The 21,692-nt window shown below is 40.8% G+C and overlaps 1 protein-coding gene across 1 annotated transcript in view; it reads left to right on the forward strand.

Annotated features, from left to right (window-relative positions):
- BRWD3 (bromodomain and WD repeat domain containing 3) overlaps positions 1-21,692 on the forward strand; it is a 49,851-nt gene that overhangs the window by 5,922 nt on the left and 22,237 nt on the right. Inside the window, exons 5-18 of the mRNA XM_021537734.2 lie at positions 2,515-2,665; positions 4,728-4,826; positions 10,789-10,949; positions 11,910-12,131; positions 13,477-13,577; positions 14,218-14,288; positions 15,133-15,233; positions 16,389-16,429; positions 17,862-17,966; positions 18,904-19,057; positions 19,566-19,700; positions 20,086-20,214; positions 20,614-20,839; positions 21,478-21,648. Coding sequence (XP_021393409.1) covers positions 2,515-2,665; positions 4,728-4,826; positions 10,789-10,949; positions 11,910-12,131; positions 13,477-13,577; positions 14,218-14,288; positions 15,133-15,233; positions 16,389-16,429; positions 17,862-17,966; positions 18,904-19,057; positions 19,566-19,700; positions 20,086-20,214; positions 20,614-20,839; positions 21,478-21,648 — 1,867 coding nt within the window. The remainder of the gene's footprint in view (positions 1-2,514; positions 2,666-4,727; positions 4,827-10,788; positions 10,950-11,909; positions 12,132-13,476; positions 13,578-14,217; positions 14,289-15,132; positions 15,234-16,388; positions 16,430-17,861; positions 17,967-18,903; positions 19,058-19,565; positions 19,701-20,085; positions 20,215-20,613; positions 20,840-21,477; positions 21,649-21,692) is intronic.

The raw sequence follows: 21,692 nt of genomic DNA on the forward strand, positions 1-21,692 counted from the left end.
AGAGGTGTAGCTGTACCTTTGCCTTTTTCCATCCTTCTTTTAAGGAAAATCTGATCTGGAAAATGTTGTTTTTTTCAGCTGGATGTTTGCAGCTTCATGTTCTAGAAAAATACTTAAAATCCATTTACAACTCTCTCAGAGGTGAAAAGAAGGATTTTTGTTTCAAGTTCTTCTGGGAAACTGAAAATAGAATTGCTCGTTTAGCTCTGGGCTGTGATTTAAGCATTTTTTTTTCTGGAAGTTATTATGGAAAAAAAATCACCAGGAGCATTTGCTGCTCTTTCTGCCTGCCTATGGAGCTGCTTGTTAGTAACAGCAGTGCTAATATTCAGATTAAGGAGGGCTGCTTATTTGGGGCTGTTGTGGGTTGTAGAAACAAGGGAATGTGCAGGGAATGGAGTGTGGTCAGGGAATGCTGTCGGGCCCCACGTGTGTCAGTGTTTGCTCTTTGCTGTTCCCTATAAAACTGTGCCTTCATCTTTAGGCCACCAAGTCCTTTTCCATTTTGGAGGTAGTCAGGACTGCTTGTGGAACACCTTGGGCTCTGTCTCTGCAGTGGGATATTTGCTGCCAGGCTTAATTCAGCACCTTCCTAGGCACAGAATATGGTGAAACTCCCAAACCAGCTCCAGTGTGAAAAGGGGAGTGTTTGCTGTGCTGCACTGGGAAAATGGTTTGGATTTTTTACATTACCAGTGAGAATGGTATGGTTTGGGTTATTTTGGTGCTCTGGAAGCAAAATTTCAGAGCTTCTAGGTTGGTCTTTTTGATCTTTTAATCTTGAGGTTGATACATCACTGTGTGTTGGCAGTTGGTGACTGAGGGGCTTGTTGGTGCTTATCAGAGACGGAAGTAAGAACTTCATATTCAGATTTTACTTAACTGCAGATTCTCTCTCTAGAACTTCCCTTTCAGAAATCTAACATGCTGAAGGGAGGATACTGCAGCATCATAAAATATTTTGTAGCATAAACACATTTACAGTGTTTCAGGAATGAGTCAGAATAAGAGGCAAATACCAAAGTTTGGATAACCCATTTCTCTCATTTCAACTTCTGTTTTATGCCATTATTTACAGTGAGAGACAATTCATGCTCATACACTGAACTTCGCTGGTTTTACCACTGGAAATGTGCCAATATAATTTCAGAACTCTGATTTTAGGGAAAAAAGCTAAAATGACTGGGGAATCCTGTCAGAACAGGAGAGCATTCACAGGATCATTTCTTGATGCTCACTCACAGGATGAAAATTCTTGGAATGAGAACATGGTAATGCACTCATCAGGCTTCTCATTCCTGCACTGAAAAAATGATGATTTTGGATCTTTAGAATCATCATGATTGATGAGATGATTCTCTAACCAGCAGTGACTGAGGAATGAGTAAAGTGAGGGACCTGTCTCTTCTCCCAGAGTTCTATTCGCACTGGAAGAGTTTTTAGTCATATTTAATTAACTGGTAATTTGTACATTTAATCAGATACATTTTCCATTTCTTTTTTGTTAAAATGTGAATTATGGGATGGTGTTGATCCAGCTCATGGTGAAGGTGGTGACGTTCTCCAGCCCTGCCTGGCTCTGCTGGGTCCTGTAGCTCCACTGCTGTTGCCCAATTAGATTAAAAAAATTCCCAATGACGTGTGCTAATAATCTGTTTGATGACACAGTTGACTGTGCAATGTTTTGGCAGCAGGGCTGAGGGAATTACAGACCTTCTCCTCCTTCCTGGTGCCTGGCACTCCCTCCCTCCTGTGTGCTGGGGTGGGAGCTGGGCACATCCCTGGAACCTGGGCAGGCAGGAGGGTGTTGATCCATGAAAAGAGGTGGATGGAGCTGTGTGTCCTGTGTCAAAGGAGCTCTGATGGGCAGCTTTTCCTGCCAGTTTGTAAATATAGGAGTCAGGCAGTGCAGGACATTTGGGATAATGAGGCACAATTTATTTGTTGTTTGAACAGACTGTTAGAAAAACTGTTGTCATTCATTCTCTGTCCAAAGGGAAAAATAAAGGATGTTCTCCCAACATGACAAAATTGGAGCCTACACATGTGGGTCTTAAAGGTACCTACTCCCAGAGCTGGGAATGGAGACTGAGTATTGATTTTAGGGTAATATTTAGGGATTTTACGTAATTTTTAAGGTTTTTATTCTTCTGCACATATGCTTCATACAGTGATGTCAATGCAAGGATGTTTCAGTTAAACAAAACATGGGAAGAGAATTAAGTGAAAGGTAAAAAAGGCTTTAAAAAGTTGTTTGAGCAGAGCACTGCGCTGGGGAGTTTTGTTTCTTATGAAGGGATATCCTAAATTTACAATTAAGCTGTTACAACCTGAAATTTCTGGTGTGGCTTTTGCAACACTCCACTTTAAAATGCAGTATAGTTAATGTTGAGGGGGTTTTCAGGGGCTTTATGCTTGGTTGCAGCAACTTCACACTTAAACATGAAGCAAAGTGCTACCAGTAGAAGGAAAAAGAAACCAGTTTTCAAATGTCTGTGTTGTTTGTGCGTTTAGGTGGCTGTCAATGCACACATCCCTCCAGATTATCTTCTTAGGATCTGTGAGAGACTTGGACCCCTCTTGGACAAGGAAATCCCCCAGAGTGTCCTGGGGGTGCAGACTTTGCTGGGTGTCGGGCGTCAGTCTCTCCTGAGGGCAGCAAAAGGTAAGATTCTCAATTTATATGGGCTTGAATTCTGTTTTAATCATTAACCCCCTTTTGTTGCCATTCCTGTTGGGTTATCTGTGTGTTTGCATTAGCCCTGCTTTGTCTCCTGTGCTTGCCAGCTTTTTTCTTTCTAAAATGCAGTTGTTGCTGGCCCTGTTGGATGTATTTTCTTGGGTTGAAAATGCCATTTTAAGCAATTCTTGCCTACAGTTGCCTGATCTTGTTACTTCCTCTGCCTCCTTCCCCAATGTGTTGGTGTTTGTTTAAAGGATGTGAATGGGATTAGGGGTTTGATGCATCTGAAAAATGCCATTTTTTCCATATACATTTGCACACATCTGTGTCAAAAAACACATAGCTGGGCTACTTTTCAGCCTGTTTTTTTCCATTCTTTGGCTCCCTGGCTGTGTAGACACAGGTCAGGGTGGTGGCTTTTGGGGCAGCTTTTAGGGAGTAGGAGACGGCCAGGCTGATTCGTTAGTGACCATTCCTGCTTCTCCTTGCTTCAAGTTAATTTAAAAGCCCCCATTCCTTTCATGAAGAGAGCACCAGTCCTTTTCCCTTTGAAAAACTCACTCTGCTTGAGAGAATGATCCTGAGTGCAGTTTTGTGTTAGAACTAAAGAGATCTGAAAGCCATCTGCTATTGAAGTGATTCCTCCTTCCCTCCTCACTCCGTGCCCCTGCCACTGCCTCCCTGCAGGAGCCAGAACTTCCTTGATCCTCTGATGTGCTGATTCAGAGAGCTGAGATGTTGCAAAATTTGTTGTAGTGAATTAAATGAGCTGGTGGAAAAGGATCACAGGGCTGGAGGTGACACAGGAGGAGGAGCATCATCCTGGGAGAGGAGGAGGGATGGCAGAGCAGGACCTTCCTGTTTTGGTGGCAGTTGAGCACTTAATTCCCTGCATCCTGTGAAGTCATATTGTGATGCTGCCGAGCATCTGCTGATCCACTGGATATCTCCTGGAGGGATGAGCTGTTCCCAAACACGTTCCCTACAGAGTTTTGGGACTGAGTCTTGTTTTGCCTGTGCTTTGCTGTAATTAGGTGCAGAAATTCAGGTTTGCAGAGAAACATTCCTTAGTTTCACACTCAGTTTGCAGCTTAGAAGGAAACAGCAGCAAAATGTAAAGAGAAAATAAACATTTTTCTGCAGGGGAACAGAAGGGTTTAGGTGGATGGATCTATTTTAGGAAGTCTGAGTGCTGTTTTTAATGAGTATCATTTAATACTCTGTGCAGCAGTTTGGGGTTTAATCAGAAGGTGCTCTCAGGAGTCTCTGAGTCACCTCAGCTTGTGCACTTCATGTTCAGAGATCTACATGGTGCTACACAGATCCACCAACCTGCGGCAGTGTCCTTCTGTTTCAGCACTTACTCACCGTGGAAGCTCATTTCTCTCCCTCCAGATGGCCAGAAATGGAAGAAATCCAGGTCTAATTTCTGAGGCACTTTGAACAGTCTCAGAAAAATCACTATTGTTCTAGAGAGGAGCCTCTCTGAGGCCAGTTGGCAGCAGCGGGCTGGAGAGTCTTTAAAGAGAACACTCTTCACTTTAAAACAATGATTTTTTTTTTGGGGGGGGTGGGGTGCAGAAAACAATCTGAAAGGAGGGCACATTGCCACATATTGCAGGAAAACAGATTTATTGGAAAAAATCCTCACTTCTCTCACTTTTAGGCAGCAAAACATGAAATCGCAAATGTGCAGTTCCTAAGCAGAGGTGCTTTAAGTGTTGCCATTGCAGAAGGAAAATATGGCACAGTTCAGTTGGGCCTCAATATAAAGCGCACCCACTTTTGAAATTCATTTTAAGTTTTTTAAATTCATTTAAATTTTTCTCTTCATGGATTTAAAGTCAATAATCACCCAAATTAAGCAAAAATAAGTTGAAACCATTTACAGTGACACTGCTGAGGAACTGCAAATCAGAGTCACATTCTTTAAATGAGGAATCTGACAAACTGTTTAATCAAACAGATCTTATTCTGGGCTGTTGGGGAATGGTGCTTGATTATTTAATGTATTGATGATTTCTTGTCATTCCTGCTGGTGCAGACTTCAGACACACACTATGGAAAGGATCTGCATTTGCAGCCCTGCACAGGGGCCGACCCCCCGAACTCCCGGTGAACTACGGGAAACCACCAAACGTGGGTGAGTCTGGAAGTCCATAAAAGGTTCTTTTCTCCCCTCTGTATTAATTCCTGTCCCACAGAAAGTTCCTCTCACTAAGACACTACTCTGGGTTTGCATTAATGTTTTCTCTGGCATTTCATAATGAATTAATCTAAAATAGGTCTCTCCCTGACAATAGGATAATTTTTGTGTTGTTCAGGCATAGATTTTCCACAGTGTGTGTAGCCATGTTTTGCATGCTTGTTTGAAGGGCAGTGGGCTTGAGTATTTTTTGGTGATATGTGTCCATAATATGTGCACGTGGTTGTAAGATAGGTTGGGCATGGTCTCAGGAGCATGGAGTCCTGGAGTCATCATGGAATCCTAGCCAGAGCAAAGCGTCTGGCTCCCAGGGAACTTCTTTGACTCAAGAATTCCTTTCAGTTGGATTATGACAGAAAACAGACTGCTTGCAACATCCCTCTCCAAAAAGGAAATAATCACCAAAGCAACATTTGTGTTCCTTCAGCCTCAGTTGTCCATACAATTAGATAAAGAACTTATATAAAACTCAGATATACGTGGGCTCTCAGCTTACATCTCATCACAGAGCTGCTCTGTTTTATATAAACTCAAGTGTTTGCCTTGTATGGTTTGAACTTTCATTAACTGTTTTTATAGCAAAAAAAAAAAATTGATTCTTGCAGGCATAAAAGTAAATCCTGGTTTGTTTCTTTTTAGGGCATTTTATCTCTGTGCAAATGGATACATTTTCCTGGTTTGTCAGGGAGTCCTGGTTTGTCAGGGAGTCCTTTCACATATGGATCCTCCCTCCCTTTGGAGAAGCAGGGATGGTGCTGGCAGCTTTCTGTTTCTATCCTATCTGTGTGTTTATTATTTTAGGCTGGTTCTGCAGTTACTTTACTGTGAGCAGTTGTGCTGATGGATTGCTAATAGTCTGAATTGTGGATTTATTGGGCACAACTCCTCTGATTGGATTTCTGCACGGATTCTTGGATCAATTCTTTCATCAGACTGGGTGTTTTTGGAATATGTGGTATTATTAATGAGGCATCCTGGCAGATTGGACTTCAGCATTTGTCATGCTTTCATGGCAAAGGACTGTGCTGCTTGCTTGGTAACTAGTGAATTAAAGAACAGAATAATTTTTTTTTGTTTGGGTGTTTTCCTCGTTGTTTTTTCTTTTTTTAAGAAATGCAAAGGTATTATATGGAAAAGGGTCTTTCATAGGCAGGAAATCATTTATATAAGTATTGATTCCTGGAAGAATACAGTCCTTGGTGTAGCTATGTAAACTACTACTAGGAGAGGAAAATGTGTATAAATATTAAAAAAAGGATTTGACTTCAGGCAGGAGTTTGATTTTGGGATTCCTTATTCATCCTTAACAGGAGGTCAGAAAATGCTGTGTCTGTTTGTGCAAAATGGATATTTTTCTCCTGGTGAGTGGTGCCAGCCAGAGGTGCTGCAGTGTGTGTGTCTTAAGTACAAGATGAAGAAGTGTGCCTGACCTCTTTGGTATTTTGGCATAACTGTGAGTTCTCACACTGTACTGGCTCAGGCAGATGGACTTTTCTGGAATTACTTGCTGAAGGAGTTGGACTGAAGTAAAAGACACCCATTAATGTGTATTCAGGAGTGAAGTGATTGTTTAAGTACCTGTACAAAGTGGTAAATAAGGTCTAGGATGAGCAACCAGGAGTATTCTCACATCAGTTCCCTTCCAGTGATAAGGATTTAAACTTTCCACCACAAATATGGAGAGAATGTGGTTGGGATGGGACTTTGTGGTCCATAATCCAAAATAAAAGGTCCTGCATGGTGGAACTGGAGCAGGAAATCCTTGTTGCCTTTTCCCAGCCTGTTTGTGCAGAGCTGGGCATCTTCTGGCTGGGGGAGTCTCTGGGAAAGTGCTGAGCTGTGGAAGTCCTTCCCAGGGATGTGGTGCCTGTGTGTTGGGGCTGTGGTGATCTGCTGGAGGGGGACAGGGAGGGACAACACTGCCAGAGCTTCCTGCTGCCAGCAGGATGACATGGAGGAGGAGGAGAGACTGCTCGAGCCTTTCTGGGCAGCTTTTGCTGTAGTGGAACTTTCAGGGCTCCCTTTGTGCTCTACCAGACAGAAAGTGGAAAGACTGGTCATGCAGTACCTCAGGACTGGGAGTGATTCCCCTTTGATAAACCTGCTTTTGATGCTACTTCTTTTTTTTTTTTTTTTTTTTTTTGTTTTTTTTTTTTTTGTTTTTTTTTTTTTTTTTTTTCTTCTTGCAGGCAGCTCAGAGCAGATTAGAAAGAAGTTGTTTTCACTCTTTAAGAGCTGCTCTAACCTGAGGTTGGAAATCATTCTGTGGGCAGCTGTTGCTAGTGAAAACAAGACAGAATTTGGAAGCAGAAGGTTTTCAGCACAGTCTCAGTATGAATAAGCATTTCAGCTGGGTGGAAATTCACAGTCAAGGTGATGCAGCTACCTTGGGCCTGCCAAAGAGCAGCACTGGGATGAGGTCAGGAATCGATGATGGTTTGTGCTGGAAATGAGTTCCATGTGGTCAGCAGCTCCCAGAGCTGGAACAAGCTGTGCTTTTGCTGCTTTTCCTGGGTCCAGGCTCTTTGTGGCCACACAGCCACTCTCTGAGAAGGTGTTTTCCATGTGGGAGCAAACTGTTTTTTTTCCTGGCATTCCTATGAAACTCCTGTGAGTGGTACCCAATCCCTGCTCGGATTTGTGATGAGGGCAAAATCTAGGTCCTCATTACAAAGTCACACTGCTTCTTGCAGAAGGTGAAACAGTCTGACAAGAGCTCATCACCCGTGAGAAACTGATTTTAAAACAAACATATGCACCAGTTTTCCCATTTCCTTGCAAAAAGTGGATGGAGACAAGGGTTTTTAGGGAGAGCAGGAATTCCAGCTGGTGCTGCTCAGTGACTTTGCCTCGCTGAAATGCTTGAATTCCTTCTGGGGTTGTGATTTAACTTTGAAGTCTGGGTTGTCTGATGATTGTTTTTAAAATCCAGCTTTCACTGGTGGGTTGTTGTTGCTGGGTTTGGGGTTTATACTTCCTAGGTGAGCTTTCTTGCAAGGATTTTTACATTGTGCCATTACGTATAGTAGAATGTGAGGTAAATTGTGTTTTAGGAATTGTTGTTGTCAGGTTAGATGATTTGCATTAAACACTGGAGTTTTCCTAAAGGTGTGGCCTTCCAGGACCAAGGACTGTGGGAAATAAAAGAGAAAAATGCCTGTGTTTTACAGGTTGGTAGTTGGAGGAGCTGAGATGGCCCTTCAGTGTTGGGACAAAATTAACTTTTCTTATCAAGAAGGCTGGATCTCCTCCCTTTTTATGGGAAATAACTGTCTTGAAAGTTTTTCCTGGCAGGGAATAGTGAGGGGGTGGACTTGGCAGCTCTTACATCCAGTGTGGCATGAAATACATCAGTTAATGAGATAGGTTAGTAAAATTTTTTAGGGTTACTAAGTTGCTATTTCTCCATGTGGGAATTGTTGGGTTTAAGTGCTTTGGGGCCTTAGGAGGACAATAACTTCATTGTGCTGTAGAAAGGAAACTTGACAGGGATTTTTGTCATGTGGGGGTAATTCCCTGTTTAGATATTGTGTATTAATCTTCCTAAAAATACAGGAATGGAGAATGTTTGCTTTGTTCCTTTGAAGCAGTGATATTTTTTTTTTTTTGTCCAAAGATGCTGTTGCCTTGATAAAATTGTTGCTCCTCATGGCTCAACAATAGTTCTGGATGTCTCTGATTGAAGCATTTCATAAACAGGGCTTTTTATTTGGTAATTATCCATGGGAGATGGAGAAGTTTTATCCCCATTGTGCAAATAGGGAAATAAACACAGAAAAAAAAAAAAAGAAATTACTTTCATATCCTCTGAAGCTGAACTGATTGCAAGGCTGGGAATCGACCGGAAAAGTGAGCTGCCAAAACTGTGGGATTTTGGTGCCTTTTGGTGCTTCCTTCATGGGATTTACAACAAACAGCAGTGGTAAATGTTCAACAGGATTGCAGGGGGACACAGAAAATATTGTGATTATCAGGAATATTTTGACATGAGAGTGTATCTTTTTGATTCACAGTTCTTTGTGTGGTTAAAAATATTCAGAGCCATTTGAAATTGCTTACAGGCAGATACATTGTTATTATGTATTTAAATATATACATATATATGTATTGAAATGCTTGAAACCTTGAAAGGCACAGCAGAATCACCATGTTGCTGAATGACTCCATGTCACTGTTGGCACACAGGGTAGGGGAAAGGGAGGTATAATCTTTTTAAGAAATCAGCTTTTAAGCTGTCATATTCAATGAGTAAATAAAATAACATGTAGGCAAAGCTGAGGTACCTTGAGCATTTATAACTGCAGGATCTCTGTATTAGAGGTAGGAAAAAGAATGTAAAATTTCAGTTTTACTTTGCTCAGGGAGACAGTTAAGTTTAACAGCCCTGTATAATACTGGGTATCAACTGAATAGTAGGTAGGTAGTAAATTAATTTGCTTTAGTGTGTTTTGCTTTTTAGTATTGCTGAATATGTGTTTTTACATGCAAAGCAAATATTGACTGAAGGTGAGGTTATGCTGGAGCCTGATGGCTTTTGCAAGCATCTTTTATGCAGCTTTTTTTCCCTCGTGTCATGTTTCAATTGCATTGAGTGATTAAAAATAATCCACATTTCAGAGCCTAAAACTGAGACACAAAAATGCTTTCTTTAAAGCTGGAAACAATTTATTTTCCTTGCTTGTGTGTAAATACTTCAGTGGTATCCATTTACACAAGGAGTTATGGATTAGGAACTCTTTGAAATGGCACTTCTTGACTTTGTAGATTAATTTTTTAATGTATTCCATTATATTTTTTTTGGGTAGATTGGCAGCGATATCATGAGACAATGAGAGTTTTTCAGTAGACTTTTAAGCTAAAGGAGTGAAAGGCACTAAAGAGCTTTGTGGGGCTCCTGTGAAGCCCAGCCCACATCAAGGTGCAGGGGAAGATAAGGAATTGCTCCAGGGGATCTGCTATCACAAGGACTCCACAAACCCACCAGCACAGCTCCCCTAGATCCTCGAGTGCCACTGAAAATCCCTCTCAAAACTTTCAAATCCAAAGTTCAAGTGCTGTGAGTGAGAATAAATAGGGAAGATAGAAATAGGAGAGAATTGGTGAAATTAAATATCCCCAAAATGGTCTCAAATTGTGCATCCAATCAAAGGCTTTTTTACAGGGTGGGCTGGTGCATTTAGGTTTTAGGCTGTTCTTGGAAGGACAAGGCTGTGGAAGGTTTTAGGTTGTGGAAGGTTTTAGGCTGTAGAAGCAGGAAGGAGTTTGTTGTGGTTGCACTTCTTTCTCCTAGCTGCCATTCCTCTACTGGGAGTTTTCCATTTCTTGTTCTTCAATTCCACTGCCATGGGAATGCAAGGATGTGGATGTGGAAGTCCTTTGGCCCTACCTATGATCTGGAAGCCCTTCCAAGGAAAGATCTATATCACCTTTTATAATTTCTTTTATCACCAAAAAACACTTTAAATAAACTATTATTATACTCTTCTTGTAATTTATATTAGTAGCATGTGATTTCCTAAATTTCCAAAATTTCTTTCTTCCTTCAAAGATTTTCCTTAAATATTTTCCACATCTGTGTAGGATAAATATATCTGTTACCTGTTCATAAATTGAACATTGAAATAATTCCCAGTTGTGGTGGGAACTTTTCATTCTGCTTGTATTTTTGGTAAGGAAGCAGGTGCAGGCTGTGGTGGGTACTGAAAGTCTCCATCAGGAGTGGGATTTCTTTTTATAACACTGAACAAAATGTTCCGATAAGGTGGAAGGTTCAGATTTATTACTGATTCTAATAATAAAGTTGTTAATAAATACTATATTTGATTTAATATTTATTTACTCTGAGTTCTGTAGAAAATTCATGCCTCACTCTTCTTTTTGCTTCTTTTTTCTCTCCCAGTTCATATCCTTTCTGCCAGGCAATTAACTGGATGTGGCCGTTTCAGCCACTTGTTCCCAACATCCACCTACCAACACATGAAGATGCACAAAAGGATTTTGGGGCACCTCTCCTCTGTTTATTGCATTGCCTTTGATCGCAGTGGGAGGAGAATTTTTACAGTAAGTTTAAAATTTAGACCTTTTTCTTTGCGAAGATTGCTTTGTTTGGTTTGATTCCTTTCTTCCTTGAGTTCCTCAACAGCCTCTTAGTCACTGATGGGGATGTGACTTTGTTCAGCTGCAAGTTGCTTTCTACTAAATCTAAATTCCTGGATTTTTAGTGTGTCAGTGAATACATGAAAATTATTTTAAGTTTTTTCTTAGAATGCATTGACATCCATTTCTGTGGTGATGCCCTTGCTTCTTGTTGGGCATATTTAAAAATCAATAGATTTTTCAAATGAACGTTGCATTTTTAGCTGTTAATGTTAATCCCTGTGCATGGAGTGACAGGACAAGGAGGAATTCCCACTGCCAGAGGAGAGGGTTAGGTGGGATATTGGGAAGAAATCCTTCTCTGTGAGGGTGCTGAGGGCCTGGCACAAGGTGCCCAAAGAGCTGTGGCTGCCTCATCCCTGGAGCCAAGTTAGATGGGGCTTGGTGCAACCTGGGATAGTGGAAGGTGCCCCTGCCTTCCAAATAGATTCCTTTCCAGCATGAACCATCCTGTGATTCCATGATTCTCTTTTATCAAATTGAAATCCTTGATTCCATAAGATGATTCCCAGGCTCTACAGTTCATAGAATCATAGAATCCCAGAATGGTTTGGGTGGGATGGAATATTTCGCAGGGACACCTTCCACTATCCCAAGGTGCTCCAAGCCCCGTCCAGCCTGGCCTTGGACACTTCCAGGGATCCAGGGGCAGCCCCAGCTTCTCTGGGCACCCTGTGCCAGAGCCTCCCCACCCTCACAGGGAAGAATTTCTTCCTAAAATTGGCCTCTGTGGAATCCCACGGAGTTGTCCTGTCAGTTCACGGGGGTTGTGATCCCTGTCCATCCGCGGTGCTCCGTGTGTGACGTGCATGGAAACACATCACGGAACACATGTAACCTTTGGGAATTCCTGTGGAATTTCAGGGGTCAGATGACTGTTTGGTGAAGATCTGGGCCACGGATGACGGGCGCCTGCTGTCCACCCTGCGGGGCCACTCGGCCGAGATCTCGGACATGGCCGTCAACTACGAGAACACGCTGCTGGCCGCGGGCAGCTGTGACAAGGTGGTCAGGGTGTGGTGCCTCCGGACCTGTGCCCCCCTGGCCGTGCTGCAGGGCCACTCAGCCTCCATCACTTCCATACAGGTAAGGACTGATGGGCTTTTCCCCAGAACCCTTGAATTAGAATGGTAATAAGAGCAGTGTCTGGCATTTGGCCCAACTCAAGGGTGTTTTTCCTGGTTAACTCAATCCTGTGGTGCCCAGGGGATGATTCTCCTATTTCCATGTGCTTTTAGCTGTGTGATCCCACTGCTGCTTCCTTAGGTATACAAAATGGGTGATCTGATGCTGTTTTAGAGCAACTCAGAGAGCAGCAGAATCTCCTTGGCTCAACTCACTGTCGTGTTTGGCATCTTTGGTTGTGCTCCTGGCACAGCACCTGAACTCTCTTGTGTTCACTGAGAATATTGGTTTTTCAGAAGGATCAGTTAAAATTCCTTACTCCCCGTTTCTTTTTTGTTATCTTAGCTTGTAGCTTAAAGAGCTGCTCTGGATGTTGTAGCAAATGCAGATTTTTTTAAAATAAAACATTCACAACTGCCACAAGCCTTCAAAAAAAACAAAATTCCAGGATAAAAAGGACAATCCCTGCAGTTTGGCAGGTGATGCACAGAGAGGGGAGAGTGAGTGGAGCTGTTTGGCTCAGAATCTCTGTCTCCTGGAGTGGTGCTGCCTTGGATTCAGCACAGGCTTCTCCATCGTGCCAGTATTCCCCAGGAGTCTTAATTTCTCCCCATCTTCCCTACACTCCTGTTTTACCTGATTTCAACCATGTAAATGTGATTGTGTTAGAAATGTATTTTCCAACCTGGGTATATAACTTGTTTACATGTATATGTATGTATATATATGTGTGTGTGTGTGTTTCTCTTAAGCTCTTTGTAAAACTGAAAGTTTTATAATATAATTTAAAATATAATCAGTCACTGCTTTTTGAGGAAGCAGTGTTGGATTCCTTTACCAAATTACCAGGTAGTCTAAGGATTTCTAAAGGTATTCCTGCAGTTATGAAATTGAGAATAAAAAGCTTTCCCACTCCTTAGAGAGGTTTAAGAAGATAGAGGAGAGGAGATCCTGCTGTGCAGTTGTTCTTAGTTGGGCTTGGATGCAGGAATAGTTGTACTTGCCATGTTTTATCCAGTTCTATCCTAAAAAGAACTGGTTTTGCCTCATTTACAGGGTCTGGACTTGTTTCATTTCTCCAGTTTCCTTTGTGTGGTAAAAACCAAAGAATTCCTAACCAAAATGTAGGTGTTTTCCATTTCCTCAGCTTTATTTTTATGGAAGTTCAGGTTCTGTGCTTACCTCTGCTCTCTATACTCCTGGGGAGAAACTAATCTGTTAGTGAAAAACACTCTTGTCAACAAGTTTTCAGCGTGAAAGAAGAGAAAACAGCAGCTGGTTTAATTGTTACAACTTTTATTTTTAGTTCTCTCCAGCAAGGAAAGGAACAACTCGATACCTCACTTCCACTGGTGCCGACGGAACAATCTGTTTCTGGCAGTGGCATGCGAACACCATGAAATTCAAGTGAGACTGTTGAGATAATTACAATTATTTTAACTCAAGGAGAAATTTATTTTTAATTTTGGCATGGAGAAAAATGCTGAGATAATGAAATAAGGGTGTTTTCTTGCTCAATAAACTGGTTTGTGGGGTAGGAGCACTTTGGGATTCTGTGGTGTTGGAACACAAAGGGGAGGCAGAGATTGGGGTTGTTATTTCTGAGGTTTGTGCCTTGCAAGCCAAAATTGTGGAAGAAATTCCAGCTTTTATATTCAGGATTAAATCCCTGTCCAAAATGTACAGGCAGGAGGATTAATTTGCTTTTAATCAGAAGAATGTACATATGTAGATGTCATCAAACCCATATTTAATCAGGGGGAATTGGCTATTGGAATAATGGTTTGGCAGGGTCTGTTTCAAAAGGATTTGAATTGGTGGGGATAATGATAAATCAGTTCAATAATCTTCTCAGTTTACAGAATTACTGTTTTCTTATTAAACTAAGGAAGGAAATTCCTAAAATGAAAAATAAATTCCGGCACACATAGGTGAGAAATATAGAATTAAGAGATTTAAGATGAGCTTGACCTCAGCCTGCTGAGCTGCAGGGAACTGTTTGTGTTGAATAAAGAAAGAAAATAAAAATATTGTGTTTTGCATGTAGGGATCGTCCTGTGAAGTTTGCAGAGAGGTCCAGGCCTGGTGTTCAGATCTCCTGTTCATCTTTCAGTTCTGGTACATGTCCAGCATCAGCTGTTTCATGAATCTGGGGCTTTGGTGATAGTTCTGTTACTTCTCTTTAAATACAAATAGTGTTAAACCCTTTTCCAGTTAATTTTATTCCTGTCAAATTGTGATTATTGGAAATCTTCCCTGCAAAGGGCCTGCCTCAAGCTGCTTTTTCTCTTTTTTGCTATAATTTAAGCTAAAATAGCTTGACCACTTCCAAGGCTTTCAGTCTCCTGTTTTGCACATCAGAAATATTTCTCTGTAGCATCCTTTTAAGACTACCTTGTAAAGTTTTTGAGTGAAAAGTTGTGGAAATCCTCTGTCAAATATTTCACTTTTTCTAATCTTCCAAATTTGGCTGAATTCTAAGAGGAACAATTCAATGTATTGGAAAATCTCAGCTTAACAAACCTCCTTTGCAGCTTTGAATGAGCAAAAATAATGATTTTTACTAAGAAAATGATGTAACTGCTCTTTACATTTGCTTTTTGAAAGTGAGAATTTTTGTAGACCACACTTCTTTTTTAAAGCCAGAAATCCTGAATTAACTAAACCCATTTCAATGCAATAAACCACACAATAATGCCCTTTTGGAGCAATATTGTAAAGAAATTACATAAAATACCTTAATCACTGCATCCCAACTCAGCAATAATTTCTCTGATGCGTGTCAAGCAGACATTGAAACTGCATTTAAATTTTATATTTGACATTTACCTGTTTACAGCAAAATTTTCTTTTTAAAACTAGTTTGCTAGTTTGACAAGAAAGCAGACAATTAAAATAAATGAAATTAAATTAAGTTGTTCCTTGGATTACTTTTTTTCTCACAGAGAATTCTCTGTTTTAGGTGGCATGTTCATTGCAACAGGGAGTACTGACCACGTGATAAGAATTTATTATTTGGGCTCAGAATCTCCAGAGAAAATGGCTGAGCTGGAATCTCACACGGTAAGAGGCAAATCCAAAAGAAAATCTCTTTTCCTCTCCTCCCTTTTCCTCATTTCAGGAACTTGATTTCTGTACATCCTTTTTTTTTTTTTTTTTTTATTTACTGTCTAGAATTTGTTTGGCTTTCAGCATTGTGGTATTTAAATGCTTGGAAATTTGTGGGATGTTTATTTTTAAATCCTTCTGATGCAAGAGGTTGTGCAAAGTAGGCCTTATGTATTTCATTCCCCAGGAAACTGAAGGACCAGGTGATCTTCCCTTACTCTTGAAAAAATTCTGTGTTGGAATGAGGAATTAAAACAGATTTAATGCACTATGTCATTGCACAATGTCATTTTTTCCTATTGAACTTTCTGTTGAATGTTCAGTTAAATCCACATAAGGAAAGTAATTCAGATTTTGGACTGTGCTGTCAAAATTTGGATCACGATGGTAACTTCATTTAGAAAATAAAGCTTAAAAGCATACTTTTTTTTTCAGATAATGCATAATGTTTTCCATAAAAATTCAAACTACAAATTTACCACCTCAGGAACATTTTATGGATTAAGCCCAAGGTCTTAATTGATTCCCTGAACTTCAGTGGGAGTCATGGCTCCCACACTGAAGTCTCCAAGAACTCATCTAACAAGTATTTTGCTCACAAAAGAAAATTATGTTTTCTGTATTGAACAGGTCTGGAAGAAGCTGTAATTCCTTTAATTTCTTTAAATCCACTCTTAATCCTGCAGACAGCTGTCAGCCCCCCTAAAACAAATCCCAGTTACCAGGAGATAGAGACATCAGTGGGAGTAGGGAGAGCAAATCATGGAGCCAGCCCAAGTATTGGGCAAATTAAAAAAAGGACAAAACTGTGTCTAAAACATAACATTTGTTTCTCAATGATTTGTGAGTGTTTATAATATAGTCAAGGTGTGCATTTTTTTGGATTAATTTTTTTATACACTTTCATGTTAGGTGTAAAAATTACAGGAAACCATCACCTCTCTGAAGTTTCCTATTTCAGTGTTTCACACAATTTGTCTGGTAAAGTTTTAACTTCAAATACATCTTCTCTGTACTTGAATTTTTTGACTTTTTAAAAATTTGCTAAGTAAAAATCTTATCTTTGAAGCTGAGTTTTTCACTTCTGTTGTTCTCCCCGCTCCTGTTTAGGACAAAGTGGTTGCAGTGCAGTTCTGTAACAACGGTGACAGGTGAGTGCTGGGTTTTGGACCTGACAATGATGATATTTAATTTTCCAAACACCATTTCATGGAAAACTTGGCACAGGAAGATTTGCCCGTGGGCTTGGCTTAATCTTGGAAAAATTATTGCAGTGTGTTGCAAGATGTGTGTCATGTCCACAAGCTCAAACTCGTTGTCCTCTGCTGTAACAACAAAAATGTTTTGTAACTCTGCTTTTTAATTTGTTTTTTCCTTTAAAACAGCAAATTGGAACCCAAATTTTAAAACCTTTCTGTGTCAGAACCTTCCCAGGTAGACCCCTGAGGCGTTGCCTGTGGAGGAAGAGCATTTTAATCAATGTAGTCTGAAGCAAAAGTTAGTAAATACAGATGTTTTTATCTGCTTTTGCTCCTGTTCCTTATTTTGCTGGGCAGGAGGTTGAAGGGATGTGCCTTTAAGGGATGAGCCTTCCAAGCCCAGTTGTAGCTGTGCACCTGTACTTGGAGAGCTTTGTCATGTGGAATTATGTGGGAATGTGCTGGGATAATTGTACCACCAGTTCCTTCCAAGCCATGTGAGAGAGAAGGAGGTCACATACTCACTGAAAATTATATTCTGTAACAATGCTTTCAATAGAAAATGGGTGTCTTCCTTTTTATTTTAATATAAAGAAGTAAAATTAAGAAGAAAATTAATTTGTCACAAGAATTTTCAAGTTCTTTTTCATCACAGTGAAAAAAATCAGACCAGGAAACTGAAAAGGTGAAACAATTACTTCATAAAATTGAATAGATTTGCCTTTTCAGTGTAATTTTGTATATAAATGGAATATCCTTCCAAAGGTCTTGGCCATCCTGTGAAAATCTATTACTTGAGTAGCTTTTCTCCCAGTTCCTCAACAAAAATTATTTCAGTGACATCGATGGCTGAAGCATTTTGATGTGGTTAAATACATTTGCTGCATATTTGACATTATTTAATAAGGAGGGGTTTAAAAATTAAAATATTCCTGTTCTGCTCCACAGGCAGGACAACCTCCTTGTGCTCCATTTGGCTCCTTCCCTTGCCTGTCTTCACCCTGTCCCTAAGTTAATGCATTATAATTTATGCCAGACTCCTGGCACTCAGTTTCCCTTTCTTTGCTGCCACTCAGAGCTGCTCCAGGGATTTGCTGATGTCATTAAAAAGGGAATGTGCAGCTCGTATGAATTACGACATTGAAGTCATTCCAAGGCCATCTGCTGCTGGAGCCAAATGTAATTAATGTTGTGGGCTAGAAACTCTCTTCTACCCTCCAGTATCTGATAGGAAAATTGTAACCTCATGAGTGAGAGAAGTAGAGATGCACAAGTACACACTTCCAAGTGTGCATATATATAATTTATTGGTGTCTATGTTGGGGTGAAACCATCTTTATTCAGAATTTCATGGCTTTTTTTTTTTTTTCCATTTGCCCCACAGCTTAAGGTTTGTCAGTGGAAGCAGGGATGGAACAGCAAGAATCTGGCACTACCATCAGCATGACTGGAAGAGTCTGGTCCTGGATATGGCTACAAAAATGACAGGGTAAAGCAGAGCAAGCAGAACACACCTCATGGGCACATTTAACTGCAAGCTAAATCCTTCATTATTAGTTATTTGCTTCCATTTTGAGTTGATTTCCGTGCATGTATTGAAAATGTGGTGGCTTTGTCAACTTACACAGTTAATTCACCCCCAAATAAATAATAATCTGTTGGTACTTCCCTGTCGTAATGGTTGAGAAATATTTAGTATTTTACACATGAAATAAGAATATCAAATGATTTATCTCACAGAAAGAGATTTTGGTAGTGCCCCAGTGATCATTTGCTTATATATATATATATCCAACATGGTTCTTAGCACTGTATTTCTACCTTAGGTTTCCAAGTAAGAGGTGAAATTAGTTTGGTTCTCAGGTTCAATTAGGGTTTTGAGTTTTTCTTTTTGAGATCCTCAAGTGACTTCTTTAAGTGCCCTGTAATTGAATTGTAATTGAATATTCACAACAACAAAGAGCAGAAATGGAGAAATCCATTAGGCACTTGCTTTGCAGAATTCCCCATATTTCAGTGGTTGCATTTGCAGTGTTTGCAGTCGGAACTGTGAGTTGGATTTGTTTAGGAGGTTCCTGCTCATTGTGGAGTGCACTGATATTGATGACTGATAAGAAAAATGCCTTGTAGAAAAAAGCTTAATAAAGCTGAAAGGAAAAATGGGGGTAGGGAAGGATGATGGCTTAGGAACAGAGGAGAAAATGTCCTTTTTAAGGAAATAGAGCTCTATAAATCTCAGTGGCACTGAATATTTCCTGTATTTGTTTTTTACCACTGCAGAACCATCCTTCATTCCCTTGCCTTAGCCAGAGTCACAGAGGTGCCTGTGATCCATCCTCCCTCGAATTTTATACTGAATTAGCTCTCCTAAGTGTTTCCATATGTAATTACTGATTTATTCCTTTCTAAATTACTGATTTCCTTAGAAACAATGTGGCATCTGGAGAGGACAAGGTCACCAAGCTGAAGGTTACCATGGTGGCCTGGGATCGATACGATGCCACCGTCATCACTGCAGTCAACAATTTCCTCCTCAAAGTGTGGAACTCGTCCACAGGGCAGCTTCTCCATAGCTTATCTGTGAGTACAATTCCAGGGGGGAAATCCCAGGTGGATGTAGTTCACTCTGAGATTGATCGGAGGCTGAACTCATCAGCATTCCCACGACAAGGATTTGGTGTTGAAGTATCCAGCTGTCCCCTGCCTGCTATGAGGAGGGTGCACCATGGGGAAAGGAGCTGGTGTGCAGAATCCTGGTGATGGCTGGCTGACAGGGAACCCTTTGGAAGCTCCATTTGTGATGGCTGGCTGACAGGGAACCCTTTGGAGGCTCCATTTGTGATGGCTGGCTGACAGGGAACCCTTTGGAGGCTCCATTTGTGCCCTGATGTCTCCTTCCTCCCCATCCCTCCCCATCTCAGCAGTGCTTCCAAACCTGTGGCAGGAATGGTGACCAAGCACAGTTCCAGGAAATTGAGGGGTCCTGGGTGACTCCCTGCTCTGGGATGTCCTCTCAGTAACTCCCAGCACATCTGGAGATACCACATGGAGAAATAAAACTTCATTTTTCCCATTGCTGTCGTTGCAGGGTCACGACGATGAGGTTTTTGTTCTGGAGGCTCATCCCTTTGACCAAAGGATTGTGCTTTCGGCAGGACACGATGGGAATATTTTTGTTTGGGATATAGACAAAGGAACAAAAATACGCAATTACTTTAACATGGTAAGAAGGATCACAGAAGGTTTGTTTTGTTTTGTTTTGTTTTGTTTTGTTTTGTTTTGTTTTTTTTCAACAAACTGGTCTTGAGGCAAAAGCAGATATCATTAAATATCTCCAGAGCCAGTACAGCTCTGAGGTCTTTGGTGATCTTGACCTATGTCTGCCATTAACATAAAATGTAGACTTCCAGGTGGTTGTTCCAGAACATACATTAAAAGTTGGGTTGAAATACTTTTTTATTCAATTTAACTCTGTAAATCAGTCTTGAGCAAGATGTGAAGTTGCAGGGTGAGGATTCAGTACATGTTGGAGCACGGGGGAAATGTTTGTGAAAATGCTCTTACAGAGAGTGTCTGGTTGTGAAAGGAGTTCTCTGTGCTTGGTACAGATTGAGGGCCAAGGCCATGGAGCTGTTTTTGATTGCAAGTTCTCACCAGATGGGCAGCATTTTGCCTGCACAGACTCTCATGGACATCTGCTACTATTTGGTTTTGGATGCAATAAATATTATGAAAAGGTGGGTTGAATGAATTTTAAACTCTTCCCTGTCTTGACCTGATTTTGTCTTAGAAGTATTTGTGCTACAATTTATTCCTTCACCCTGCCCCAGACAAAATAATAATTAGGTCATGGAGCAGTTGCTGTTTATCTAAATCAAAAAGATTAGACAAGAGACTCTATAGACAGAGGAGAAAAGCATTAACTTCTCTGTCCACCTCTCTTGGCCTACTTTACTGTTGAATTTCTGCATCAGGCCTCGGTAATAAACCACATTTGTGTCAGGAATCTGTTCCCTATCACAACATTCCTTGTGCTGATCCCAAGTGTAGGAGTTGTGGTTTATGGGAGCCATTCCAGAGCAGCAAGACAGCTGCAAATGGCCATTGATTTATTTCCTAAATTGCTTTTCTTTCAGATTCCTGATCAGATGTTCTTCCACACGGATTACCGGCCCCTGATCCGGGATGCCAATAATTATGTGCTGGATGAGCAGACTCAACAGGCTCCACACCTTATGCCTCCTCCATTCCTGGTGGATGTTGATGGAAATCCTCATCCCACGAGATTCCAGCGGCTGGTGCCAGGGAGGGAAAATTGCAAGGATGAACAACTTATTCCTCAGCTGGGATATGTGGCTAATGGTATTCTGTCTGAAGCTCATGAATAATACAAGTGTGGCACAGTATTGAGCTCCAGCTCCTGGGATGGTGCTGTGAGGATGTATGAATTAATGGTTTAAATTCAATATACAGGTAGAAGAGGGGGTGGGGTGGGGATTATGTATGGAATCAAATTGACTGGAGGCAAGACTATGCCAAAATCTGTGGATTTTTCCCAGGTATATGGCAGATGTTTAAAGCATTGTCTATTAACCTCTGTAACTATGGATGTCATAAAGCAAGCAGGAAGGTGAGGAGGACATGGAAAACCAGCTTTTGTTTTTTAAAACAGTTATTTTTTCTTGTAGACACAAACTTTAGCAAAATGCTGATCTCCAAAAAAGACCTTCCATTCTTACCTACTGAAGCATTATTTCTTTCTGCTGTTTCTAATGGGTTGTGTTTATGTTCTGCATGTGGTCTGGAGTTTTAGGATTTTATTGTAACTTCTCTTCTAAACTTTGCCTCCATTTATTACATGAGAGCAGAAAGCCAGCTGGTGATCAGATGTTTTGCAGAGCAAGTAGTGGTGCAGAGTTTTAAATAGGATTATTTCTATGCTGTTTGCTAATATAGCAATCCATCATTTTATCAGCATTTGTGGTTTTGTTCTTGTCAAGGTGATGGTGAGGTGGTCGAACAAGTCATCGGGCAGCAAACCAATGACCAGGATGAGAGTATCCTTGATGGAATGATCAGAGAGCTCCAGAGGGAACAAGATCTGAGACTAATTAATGAAGGAGAAACTCCTCCAAACCCTCCACTCAACAGATCCCACTCTGTTAACGGAGGTCAGTGTCCAGCCTTATCTCCATCAGTTCCTACCTTACCACAG

The sequence above is a fragment of the Lonchura striata genome, chromosome 14, assembly GCF_046129695.1.
Source record: "Lonchura striata isolate bLonStr1 chromosome 14, bLonStr1.mat, whole genome shotgun sequence".
NCBI lineage: Eukaryota > Metazoa > Chordata > Aves > Passeriformes > Estrildidae > Lonchura > Lonchura striata.